This window comes from Abramis brama (genome assembly GCF_963993115.1).
Source record: "Abramis brama genome assembly, chromosome: 2".
NCBI lineage: Eukaryota > Metazoa > Chordata > Actinopteri > Cypriniformes > Leuciscidae > Abramis > Abramis brama.
In genome coordinates, this window is record NC_139964.1 from 31,610,769 (window position 1) to 31,623,526 (window position 12,758).

The following is a 12,758-nucleotide window of genomic DNA, read 5'->3' on the forward strand; positions in this document are numbered from 1 at the left end:
CGCTTATTACATGGCTAACGTTACCTACAAAATAAATAAATAATTTGACACAAAATATTGTTTTAAAAAGGAGTTTATAACGATTATATTGCTTCCGCTAAAGAATTAGTCCGTTCCGCGTCCATAGCAACACTGTTTTTCATGGCAACGGTGTGTTATAATTCGCAGCGGTCTGTTATCAAGAAATAACAGACCGCATTCTACATTGGAATTCAACCAAGCCATGTAATAAAAAGATATAATAAATGGCTGTAAATACATTAAACAAATACATTTAAGATAGAACACAACAGATTTCCTCTAGTGTTCATGGTGAGTGAATTCGTTTGGGCCACAGTGCGCCCCCTGTCGTCAATATACGCACGCACACGGATGCCTGAATGACGTCCTCAAGGTTTCATTTTTTCCCCCTTTTTACTTCACTACTGGCGAAGCTGTGCGGAGGAAACGAGGAGCCAGAAGGAGCAGCGAAATAAGCCTGGAATTTATCTCGCTCATTTTAAATTAGGAAAGAAGAGCCCGCCGCCTGCCATCCCATGCTCCTGTAGTTTATTCCCTCACAGAGTGTTGGAGATATAATGGGAACTGAATGATGAGGTAAGAGTGTTTGTGTGTGTCAGGCCGATTGTCCTTTTTTGACAGTGACTGTGTGTCCGCTGCGCGAGCGAGCAATCCACAGCATTTCAGCGCGCGCTTTCGTGCGAATTTAGTCGCTCGCGAGAGGCTTTGATCACTTCAACGGTTATTTCAGCTCAGTAACACTAAAACTACTCTCCCCTAGTCGTTTATACATAGAAATAGGCCTATGTGTGCTCCCTCTCCGCGCAGAGATTGCAGCTAAAGCTCAGCTCTGATTTACTGGTTTAGTTAGCACACCGGCTAACGGCTGCTGGTGTGACAGCAGCTCGAAAACTGAGAATTTCTGTGGTAAAACCCATGGATATAGTGGGCTATTCGGACCATGGGAGTGCTGAGGTGATGTGTGTTATATGTAGGATGTTGTGACATTGAGTTTAGTCAATGTGCTGGTGTTGCTGAATAATGAAGATACAGCTCATCTCCACACATGGATATCCATCCATTTCTTCTCCAATGCAGTCAATACACACGTGAGTAACTTACATGCTGGCCAGGAGAAACACAAGTTATTATCCTGTGATTATGTCTGAAGGAAGGTGATTAAGGCTCAGATCCTGTAGTGCTGGCTGGCTGGCTGTGGATTTGGGTGCTTTGTCTTAAAGCCACTATCATGTGTAGTATGTAAACACTGTCAGATTGGTGGACTGGAGGGAGGTTTATGAGATCTTATGAGAAATGCAGCTGGAGCCTTTCTGGCCTGGCTGGGACAGTATGGTCGTAAACCTGGTCATGTCCTGGTTTATAGAGGCACTCCTTGATCGCAGGACTGAAGTGGAAAACCTGCCGCCCTGAGTAATGCCTCAAAAATGTGACCTCAGACTGATTTAAGAGCAGGTCTTAAGATATGATCTTCCCATATTGTTAAAGATTGAGGTGTCCAAGTGTAAACATTTTAACCAATGTTGACTGAAATATCAGTTCATCTGAATTTTGAGGAGGTGTTTCTATAATTGGCTGTTTGAGTTGAGTGCATAATAATATCCCAATAATAATCCAAATTTGGTCATATTCTGATTTTATATAAGTATAAAAACATTAACCTGGTTGTCATAATCATATTAAGCTTGTTTCTAGAAACTTGGTTTCTAGAAATCTAACTGAGAAAACTGGCATATCTGTGTATTAATCAGATTTATTTATTTTTAAGTCAAAAATATAATGCAAATTATATTTGCATATAAAGAAATCAAGGCAATTCTGAGTAATATCAGATAGTGAGTGAGAAGTTGTTTATTTTAATGGCTATTATTTCACAAACTTTAAACGAAGTGGCATTTATAAGAGTCTTATGAACAAGATTTTGCAGATGAATGAAAATGAATGGGTTGATTAGACTACTGTTCAAAATGTCCAATCAACTAAAAGCATTTTCCTTATTACCAGATGAGAATAGAATGAAAACAATGCAAATTTTATGCCATTCACACTAGACTTTGAATTCAACATATAGCCTAAACTATAATAATCCCAAAATGTAAAAATATACAACCTACTCCACTTTCCTGCAACACTACACACCTGCAGTTAATGTTGTAATTCTGTTTATCGGTCTTCTGTTGGTCACACATCTTCACCTGATACGAATTCCCAGCTCAGCCACCAAACTTGACCATTGGAACACAGAGAAATGCAAAACTTGCATGAGCTTGCGTTTCTGGTCTCCCGCATTTGCATGGGTATGAATGAATGAAATTCAATCGAACGAAAACTCTTGTGTGACCAGCCGCCCTTGTGGTTTGTTTTCCGATTTCGTTTGCACATTAATATTCCAATAAAAATGAAAATGTAATCAAAAAATGGCCTTTAATCTGAAAGTAATGTCCATGTGAACGTGCTCAGTGTTCATGGTGCTTCCAGCCTTGTTTAGATGATTATAATGGAGCGTTTGAAAGCCTCTGTTTTAAGTGCAGGCTCAAGAGGAGCTTATTGTTAGGCCATTCAGTTCATGAGTCATTAGAGGCTGTTTTTTGCAACCTCAAGTTTATCCGGCCACTTTCTCTCCCTGTCTCTTCACCGTCCTCTCTTCCCCATCCCCCACAGGTGTACAGCGGAGATTTAGTCTGGGGTGTGAGATAAAAGAGATCCCTCAATCCACTGTGCACCGCTCGATCTCAGCAGGATGGATGATAGGCCAGCTGTGTGTGTGTGTGTGTGTGTGTGTGTGCGTATCTGGTCTTTTTTTTGTTCAATGCTGATGTACGCGCTGCCCTTTTGCTGCTCACTTTGAAATTTGTTTCTCTTTGTGCGATCGTTTGCTCAGAGGCAGCTTTTTGTCTAGGTAATTAGGTTAACGGGAAGAGAGCCGGACCCTCAATCTCTCACCCCAGTGCTCTCCTCCAGAAGGCCTGAATAATTTCAGTTATTCTTGCCTGCTTTTTGCTAAACAAATTAGAAATGGTGGTCTGCCATTTAAATGCATAATTTGTGATGAAATAATGTGTATGTTATACATCATTGTGAGTACCATCTGATTAATGTGTATGCATCCTTGGCGAAGTCAAACTACAGTTGCATGCATTATCGAGTAAATCAAGTCAAAATGATTTGTATAGTGCTTTTCACAATGCACATTGTTTCAGAGCAGCTTTACAGAAAATCATGATGTTTGTTGATGCTTATAATATCTTAATATCTTCATGCCTTATAGTCACATTTATCAGATTAGAGCTGGGCGATGATATAGTTTACATTTTGTGACAATATAAGCAATCAAGCCACTGAGAAATGCTGTATACTATATGTAAATATATATACGATACACCATATAGTATACAGCATTTCTCAGTGGCTTGATTGCTTATATTGTCACAAAATGTGAACTATATCATCGCCCAGCTCTAATCTGATAAATGTGACTATAAGGCATATATAGATAGATATATATCTCGCCCTATGATAATGCTACTATACTTTGTTTGGTGATAAAGTTGGATATACTTAAATATCCAACTTTAATATAAACATAACAATATAATATAGTTTATATTTTTTCTGATATAAAGCACTTGCTTCAGTTGCTTGCTCTTTGTACGGGTTTGCTGCATATGAAATGTTACTGACAATATACCTATGTTTATCCTCATCTTAATGCATATTTTGTTATTGTAGTAAACCTATATAGGTATAGATCAGCCATGAATCTTTAGTCTGGCTATTTAGCGTGTGTGTGTGTGTGTGTGTGTGTTTGGCGTCTTGTACAGAGCAGTGACTGTCTGTAACCTTGTCTTAACATTGGACCGGAGCACAACAATACAGGCCCTCTTCCGGAAGCTGTTGTATTTAGTGTCCCGGGCGATTCTTTCTTTGCCGCCTGATCCAGGCTCAGATTCTGCTCAGACGAAGCTCCATAACATCCATTTAAGTACTATCCGTTCTCACTCTTACAGCTGAGCTGTTCTGCCTACCTCAGCTGCAGAGAAAGCACTTCTGCTTCCGTGGTTATGGCCTTTCTTTAAACGCTTCAAGATGGAAGTGAACAAATGAGACGAGACTAGATTGTGGACTGTGGTTTTTGTTTTTAAACTTGGGAACAGTAAAGAGAACAGGTTGCGATAGCGATACTGAATCATTTACTAGCCTAGCAGCGTGTTATGAAAGATTGGTTTGGGTGGTTTGTCATCAGTGATGATAAAAGCTTGAAGTTCCACTTCATTTTAAGCTGGATTCCTCTGCGTGTGTGTCTGGACTGCATTAAATGTGGGTGGAGTGCAGATTGTCTGTGATTTATTGAGTAGTGAAGAGAACTGTTGGGGGTGTCAGTGGAACCATAAGCATCTCTGAGTCTGAATATCATTTGATCTCTCTAAGACTGACTCCCACATCTCTTTCTGTCAGGCCCTTAAAGGAAACCAGCGATTTGCTCTTCTCGAGTTCCTGTGCTTTCTAGTCCCGTATCAGGTATTGATGTTGACAAGGTTGAAATTGGATTCATTCAGCGACTGTTCAGGCTCAAATGTGCAGTGAAAGTGACCTGTGGGTAGAAGTTTAAATACACTGTTTCTCTCTACTTACGTTTTTCAAAGTCAAAGTCAAACATGGCCACTCCAGGAAAGACTGTTGTGCTTTTGTGTGGAATGCAAACGTGTGGGTGCGTTTGGCTGACTTGTTCGACTCGTAGGACCCCAAGCCTTCTTGGAAGGAATGCAGACAGGAGTGCGAGTGTGATGTTGACACTATTAATACTTGCACTCCCTTTGGCCCCGGGGTCTCGCATCACCTGACTAATGAATCCACCGCTGGATGTGTTTGTGTGTGTGTCTATCTGTGTTAATTGCACGTGTTTTTTCACTGTCTCTGTTCAGGGTGAAGTTGTAACTTCGGAGAGTGAGGGAGACTAAACGGCTTCTTGAACGAGAAAAATAAATGTAGAACGGTCCATGAGACTAATCCTGCTTCTGAATCTGTTATTGATTGATGAATGGATGGCCTCTTGTGAATTGAAAGCTTTTACTTGTCTTGAAAAGGTGGTTGCTAACGAGTGGCTAAGTGAGGCACGTGTATGTGTAAATTCCATCAAGACTCATTTACTTGCTAGTTTGCAAACTATTCTAACTAGAACTTTCAGGGAAAATGTTTTTTCAACAAAGACTTTTGTGGTTTGTGGTGATGTTTAAGTCATGTGATCGTGGTTTAGTTTTTTACTTTTTTACCTTTTACTTCTGCTTAAATTCATAAAAGTTGTGTTAGAATTCATAAGATTCTCGTGATGATCATACACTTTCGTTAGTCAGCGAGTTCATTTTGTGCAATAATCCAAAAGACAATGGAAAAATCCTATTGGGTTTTTGTCGAAGGAACCAGAGAGATCCGGGTTTCGGGTTTGCCTGCTAAAATGCATCATCATCACTGCAGCGCTCCATATCTATTAAACTTCCTCTCCCAGATTCATCTCACCTAGTGACGGCATTCCTGCTGGATGACATCACCTCTCTTTGTCCCACCCTCTATTGAGCATGTCTTGATTCACTGTGCCGGATTTGGATTTGGATCAGTGAGGCAGGTTGGTCTTGAATAAGAGTAAAACTAAACTCGTCTGAGACATGCAGATCTTCTGAAAGCATTGGTTTGTTTGTGTTTCTACTGTGTTCTGCAAGAAGGTTACCCCTTCCTGGGATTTCATTCAGATTGGCTGTGTTTGAGACCATTGTCCCGAGGAAAAGCTTCATTTGAATCAGAAAAAGGGTGACAGGAAAAAGTAGGTCAGATGCTCAAAGACACACACACACACACACACACACACACACTTATGGTCATTAGCAGGGCTGTGACAAGGGCCGGTTCTACTGTGTGACAGTGTCACTAGCACTGCAGTGTTTGACACTGCACTCTGCCAGTGAGAGAGAGCGTGTGAGTCACCAGTGTCCTGTTTAATCAGGGGAACTGGATGTTTTCAGTATTGAGTCAAGGCTCTGTGAAGAGCTTAGTCCTCCATCTTGAGAAATACCCCACTGCTTCAGATTAGAACTCAGACCGTACGAACACTCCCTGGAGCCAACGGCATTCAGACATAATGGATTTCCGTTAAAATAAGAAAAATTAGACACTATAGAAACTGTGATGCACAAACTATAGGTTTCTAGCTTATGATAAAACCCTGCTCATACGCATGCAAATGAATACTTCAGATAGTACTGAGTTTAAGTACAAACTCTTCTGTTTTGTTCAACATGAAACTGCTTCACATTCAAATGTCAGATGCTGTATATGATGTGAAAATGAAGCACATTCCCTCATCAGCGTTTTTCGAAATTTTGAAGGGCAGGGCGATGTTATCGGGTGGTTAGAGTGATGAAACATCATGATTTCCACACAACTACAGTTTCGGCATTGCTCTCTGCCAGCCCTTCAGATAAACAGTCATTGAAAGCTATCAGCAGTTGAGTAACCATGTTAGTGCGTATCTGTTTTTGATCACATTTTATTTCCAGTATGTTCTAATTTTTCTAATAATTGAAATATTACATCCTGTAGCATCTCACCTCTTTGGCACTGTTTTTTCTGTTCTTCTGTTGAATTGTTTCTGTGAAACAGCTTGTCGAACAAGAAAACATGTTGGATGAGTCAGAGAAGAAATGTCATTGCGATTTCAAGCGAGAAGGGAAGTTAATTTAATGAAATATTATGGCACATGAATTTAAGAAATGTTCACAGATCAATAATTTATAAATATCTCTGCAATATTCCATAAAATAAAATAAAAATGGCCAATTTAGATTTTTAGTCGACTTTATCTTGATCAATGGCATAGACTCACAGTTTCATTTACAACACACACCACGCGTGACGCTCGTGGTGTTTTCAGCCTCTGCCTCTTCGCTATATGAGAACATGAATGCATGAACTTCATCTCCAGAGCTGCTCTGAGTCACACTTCATGAGCATTTTACCGTTTCATTGGAGAAAAACTATCGTCATACATCGAAACTCAAAGGTCTTCACTGCAACTGGCCAAAATAAAAGTTTGGTTTATTACTGTTGTACAGTAGAATTTAGCTGTGTCTCAATGTAATAATAATACAAACACTAATAATAATTCTAATAATAAATTATTATTAAAACTATTTTTAAGTAATAATAAAAAATGTTGTCTATGTATTAATTTTAACAGTAAAGCTCTGTTGTGCGGCACATTGTTTGACAATAAGGCTTGTTTATTTCATACGATTAAAAGATCAATTAAATTAATTTTTTTTTTATGCCTTCATTTGATTGCCAGAAGAATTCAAATGCACAACACAAAATTAATACATTGTTTTTATGAATTCAATTAATTAGACATGCTTTTTGATTATTAAAATTGAATTAAACCATTAAAATGGAATCCAGAAAACTTAAAACAGAAAACACAGAAGTCGGTAGGCCAGAAAATGAAACGGACTTTCAGGGGGGAAAATAAAACTTTTCATAAATTGTATAAATTTCATGATTTCAATTAATTAGACATGTTTTTTGGTTACTAAAATTTAATTTAACCATTAAAATGGAATTTGGAAAAAAATAAAATGGATTTCATAGGGGGCCCTACATACAGTATTGCTACAACAGTTTTCCCCAGTGACTATATTAGCATGTTTGTTTATTTTATTTGTAAAACCCTTTCAGTTTGCGCTGTGATTGGACCCTGTGGAGCAGAGAAATGAATTCCATTATGCAGGATCTGAAGAAAAGGAAGAAAAGAGTGGAGGAAGAATGGGGGAGAGACAGAGAGAGAGAACAGTCTGGCACTGATTAAAATACTTTGGCCAAGGTGCCCTGGGTGTCTCTGCTGGAGACTGTGTGTGTGTGTGTGTGTGTGTGTGAATTCTTGCAGCGCGTTTACACAGCTGGGAGATCCCAGTCTGAGGCCTTCAGATAGTACTCTTACTTTCTCATCGTTTTACGTCCAAGTAAACTGGTATATATACCAGTTGGTGGGTTATAGTGACACTAGTAATGAGGATAAAAGTATACACTTAACTTCTCTGATGAAGTTTACTATACTAATGTTGTTGACTCTAACAGTCAACACGCATCACAATTAATTCCCTTTAAATTTGCGATGAAACGGAAGTATCAGCATTTCGTTTGCCTCCTGGTGGCTGGCCAGGTGGCGGCTATAGGTCATAAACCCCGTCCTCTCCATGTAATTGAATGGGACGTGAGCCAAACAATATAATACAATTACACTTGAAATATTTTATTTTCCAGAAGATGGTTTCTGTCATTTTAAGTAGTTCTCATTATCATGCTGACACATGTTCAGATGTTCATTTTTGTTTCAAAAAGTGTGGTTTTAGTTATTTGATGCTATATAAACGGGGTGCACCTTCATGATTGACAGCTGTGCTTGCGATTGAGCCCGCAGACTTGAGCAGCAACAACTGTTTCTGGGATATTTTGGCTTATTTTTAACAACCGCATTTTCGGGGCCTGAAAACGCAAAGTGCAAGTTTACGAAAATGACACCGCCATCATCTCTGTGTAAATTTCAAAAACGTGAATTTCCGAAAATGGCGAAGTCATGCATTTTACATGTTCAGTCTATTAGGTGTGTAGTGTTTCTTTAAAAAGTGACATCGCCAACTACTGGCCTGGCAGCAGATTACAGTGTTTTTAGTCGTTTTTGTGGATCCGTGAGATCAGGGATTGTTTTGACAACGTTGTTGTCTGTATGTGACAAACGCAAAGGAAAATGTTCACATTTTTAGTACATTGTTATCGTGGAAATGTACCCTGAGTGATAAAGCAGGAATTTATTTGTGGGGAGTTCTGTGTTTTGTCTTTCCTCTCTCAGGAAGGTTTCTACAGGTCAGAACAGAAGCGATTCACTCAAATGTCTTTTCCTCTTTTTTTTCTGACAAGAGTGATTTTGTGTGTTCAGGACGATGAACAAGTCTTGTTTCCTTATGTTGTTTCTCAGAAGTTGAGTGAGCGAATGAAAACTCAAGGTTTCTTTGTGTTGTTTTGCAGGAGTTTGCGGCTGGACGGCAGCTGACGGACTGAACCATGGCTCAGTTTCCCACGCCCTTCGGAGGTGAGTTGATGCCTTGACTGACTGACTGACACGTGTGTGTTTGTGTGATGGAGGGTGGGTGGATATGTATGAAGTGCAGTGTGTGTTTGAGAGAGAAAGAATCAGTGAATCAGTGAATGGAAGAGAAACGCCCTCACAGAACTTTTATCACTGTTTCATTTTCTGTTTTCATTTCTGATTTGAATGTGGCTTATTTTATACAGTGATAATTTAAGTCATTCAAATGATTTACATTTTTTTTTCATATAATATAACAACTAATAGATAAAGCAATCGATAATGAGAGTAATCTATTGTAATGGAGTATAAATCTAATGAGTGAACGTGTGTTTTCCTCATACCGGTTAACATTTATTCTGTCCTTTTTGTTTTTAATTTAGTGATTTTAACTTTGATTATATAATCATCAGTTACAGCCCTAATTTTATCAACACAATAATTTTAGTGAAAAGTTGAATTGGACAATGTACATAATATTTTTTATACATTTTTCATCATAAAATTTCTTTTGTTTTCAAAAATCTCGAAACTCTGTATTTACGGTAGATTTTGAATCCTAGATTTTGATCTCACACTTTATAAGGCTGTGTTGCATTTTCTCAGTGTTGTTTTTTTTACACAATAAAACGTCAGTAAGAGTTGGTTTGTGTTTACCTGTGCCCTGTCGCTTAATGAAAATGTTAGCAGATTGAACACATGTTGAAGCATCATACTGATGTTTGTCTGTCTCTGTAGGGGGGTCAGAGACATGGGTAATATCTGTGGACGAGAGAGCCAAACATGACCAGCAGTTCCACAGTTTGACCCCCACACCTTCTGGCTTCATCACAGGTAATCACCACTAGTTTTCCTGCTATGAGAAAAGTAAAGAACTCTCATTAGTGCTGATGTTTGCTAAAAGCCCTTTGGAGTTTGATGTCTCTGAAATACGTGAACAAATCCTTTGAGTTCTGTGCAATTGCAAATGACCACCTGCAGTGCAGTCAGTCATAGACCTGTGGTAGTCGGATTTTTATGCCTATTATTTCTCTGTAGGATGCATAGACACAGAGAGAGAGAGAGCAAATGAAGTGGAAACAAAGAAAAACAAGAGCAACCACCTCTTTCCTGTCATCTTTTTTAAAACATTCCCATGCTAATAAATATTCCATGGATATTCTTCATGACATTATTTTAAAACCATACCACTTCCTGTTTTCTGTCCATAATGGGTGGATATCTACTTGCATGGTCTACGATCAGACTCACATTAGGCTGATACACATCAAATCAACGTCAAAGAGCTAGCAGCAACGAAAGCCAATGGTGATGTCGGCTCACGTTGGCTGTGTCTGGGCAAAAACGTTGCGCTTGAGCACATATCGCACATTATCTGTCCCTGCGTGAGCGATAATGACTGTCCACAACTGTGAACTAGTAAACAGCAGCGCTTGCTTACCATTTTAATGAGTCAAGCTGCTCAGTTTGTCTTAACTTATAGAAATTAGGCTACATACAGCAATGTCATTATACGACGCTCACCCACTGCCCGACATTGGCCAACGGAAAACCGTTGGCTTGGTGTGTCCCGCCCCATAAGTACTATAAAAAACAGCCTGAGAACTGTTAATGTCAGTCTCAGTACCTCCTCAGATGAAACAAACAAACTCGGGCTTTGCTGCTGACCTGCAGTAAAACCTTCCCATGTTTACATTAGTCAGAAGAGCAAACATCTAATACTTGTGTAAACGTTTGCGCAATGATGGTGTATAAGAGTTCAAATTCTGATTCCCTGAAAACATGTACTGAAACTTTTAGTTGTGAGTTGATAGTGTGTAATGTTAACAGAATCAATGAGACAAAAAAGAAATACAGAGAAGGAAACGGATCATCAGGGTGTGGCATGTTGCAGAAAAGGTCTTTTCTCTGTCAATTTTGCTGAGGCCGTTTGTATTTGGAGTCTCTAGTTGATGCTTTCACATGTTTGTTCCTGTTATAGAAAGCTGTCTTTCTCACCGAACTCACTTTGGAGACATTTTGCAAGTCTGAGGAAAATTCTGGAACATTTTCATTAGCCAAACTGTTCATATGCATGATTGCAATGAAAGAAGTGTTCATTGTACACAAAACACACTTCATGGTCTTTTTGTACAATGTATGCCAATCCAAAGGACTAATCAAAATCACAAGACTTGAACAGTAAAACCAGCTTTTCCCAGCTGGACTTTGGATGTCTACTGAAGAGATGGTACTTGTGAGTTTCCTGTTCACCAGTGGATCTCAAAGAGCCTCTTTGTGTTGACTGAAGGACGGCTGAAATAGTGAGTGGCCCACAGGCAGACGGAGGAGATTGAGTCTGTTTTTGGCTCTGAGAGTATAAAGGCGTTCTGTGTGTGCGCGCCGAGGAAGACTCCTGTTATCGAGACGAAAAGTGTTTAGAGGAAGGTGAAAAGGTCATCTAAGCTGCTACATCATTTTGCTTTTAACACTGCAGAGGGACAAACTCTAACACTCACATCTTTCATTGCTTTGTGTGTTAGTTGGTAGATTGTAAAAGGAAAGAAATAGGTAATCTAGGCTGTTGTGGGATTATTTGTTGACATTTGTTAAAGGTTGTGGTGTAATCTTTCATTATAGTCTGTATAAAAACAAAAACAAAAAAAATGTTTTTGTGTGTGCAAGTTCATCAGTAAAGGCTGTCATGAGAGCAGGAAGTCGGCTTGATTGGTTAGATAACACAAGCACACTTTTTTTTTTTCTTACTCAAACTGTAGCTGGCAGATCACTCGCCCCGTAGGGCAATGTCACTCAAGTGCTGTCAATAAACCCTGAACATATTTGTTGACAAGATGGTTTAAACAGGCTTACGTAACTCTTAATTATCAGTGTTTTACTAGAATAATAAAATTGACCTAGAATAATTAAAAATGACACGAACTGTTCCATTGTGTTCATTTATACAATGATGCATAATACTGTTCATTTATTTATACATTTAAGTATATTAATTTCATTATTAATTTCTCTTTCTCTTTTTCTGTAGGTGACCAGGCAAGGAATTTCTTTCTGCAGTCAGGTCTTCCTCCCCCCATCCTGGCCCAGATATGGTACAATTCCTAAATAACACATTCGTTTATAATCCAGAGCACTACATTCACAATCCACTACATGCTGCTGTTCAATAATTTGCATACACTGTAAAGATTATCCCATTAAATTTACAGTAAATAAAATACTATCACAATGCTTCCAATATTTTGGGATGCTTGTATATTTTACAGCTTACAATCTTATATATCTCATTAAATAATACAAGGTTAATATACCTAAATCTGTTTTTTTATCTTGTAAAACACATTGATAACCACCATAATAATACTGGTGGTACCATAGAAAACCACAGTTTTCATCATACAGTATAAGGCATGGCCAATACAGGTTTATAGGGTTGTCACGGTACCAAAATTCCAGTAATTGGTACCAATACCAGTAAAATTCCATGGTTCTCTGTACCAATTTTGTTACCATAGATGGAACTATTTTACAAATTTATTTGCAGGTCTGTTAGTTTGCATTAACACCCTTAGATTTAATGCACATCTATTTCGACATAAAGTATAAGATTGTT

The 12,758-nt window shown here is 38.7% G+C and overlaps 2 protein-coding genes across 3 annotated transcripts in view; both read left to right on the forward strand.

The window, feature by feature from the left end:
• Nucleotides 1-12,758, forward strand: part of setd4 (SET domain containing 4) — a 103,315-nt gene that overhangs the window by 13,756 nt on the left and 76,801 nt on the right. The window lies entirely within an intron of this gene.
• Nucleotides 407-12,758, forward strand: part of itsn1 (intersectin 1 (SH3 domain protein)) — a 41,272-nt gene continuing 28,920 nt past the window's right edge. For both annotated transcript variants that reach the window (XM_084101606.1, XM_084101607.1), the window contains exons 1-4: nt 407-597; nt 9,088-9,151; nt 9,887-9,982; nt 12,174-12,237. In XM_084101606.1, coding sequence (XP_083957732.1) covers nt 9,124-9,151; nt 9,887-9,982; nt 12,174-12,237 — 188 coding nt within the window. In that variant the 5' untranslated portion in view covers nt 407-597; nt 9,088-9,123. The remainder of the gene's footprint in view (nt 598-9,087; nt 9,152-9,886; nt 9,983-12,173; nt 12,238-12,758) is intronic.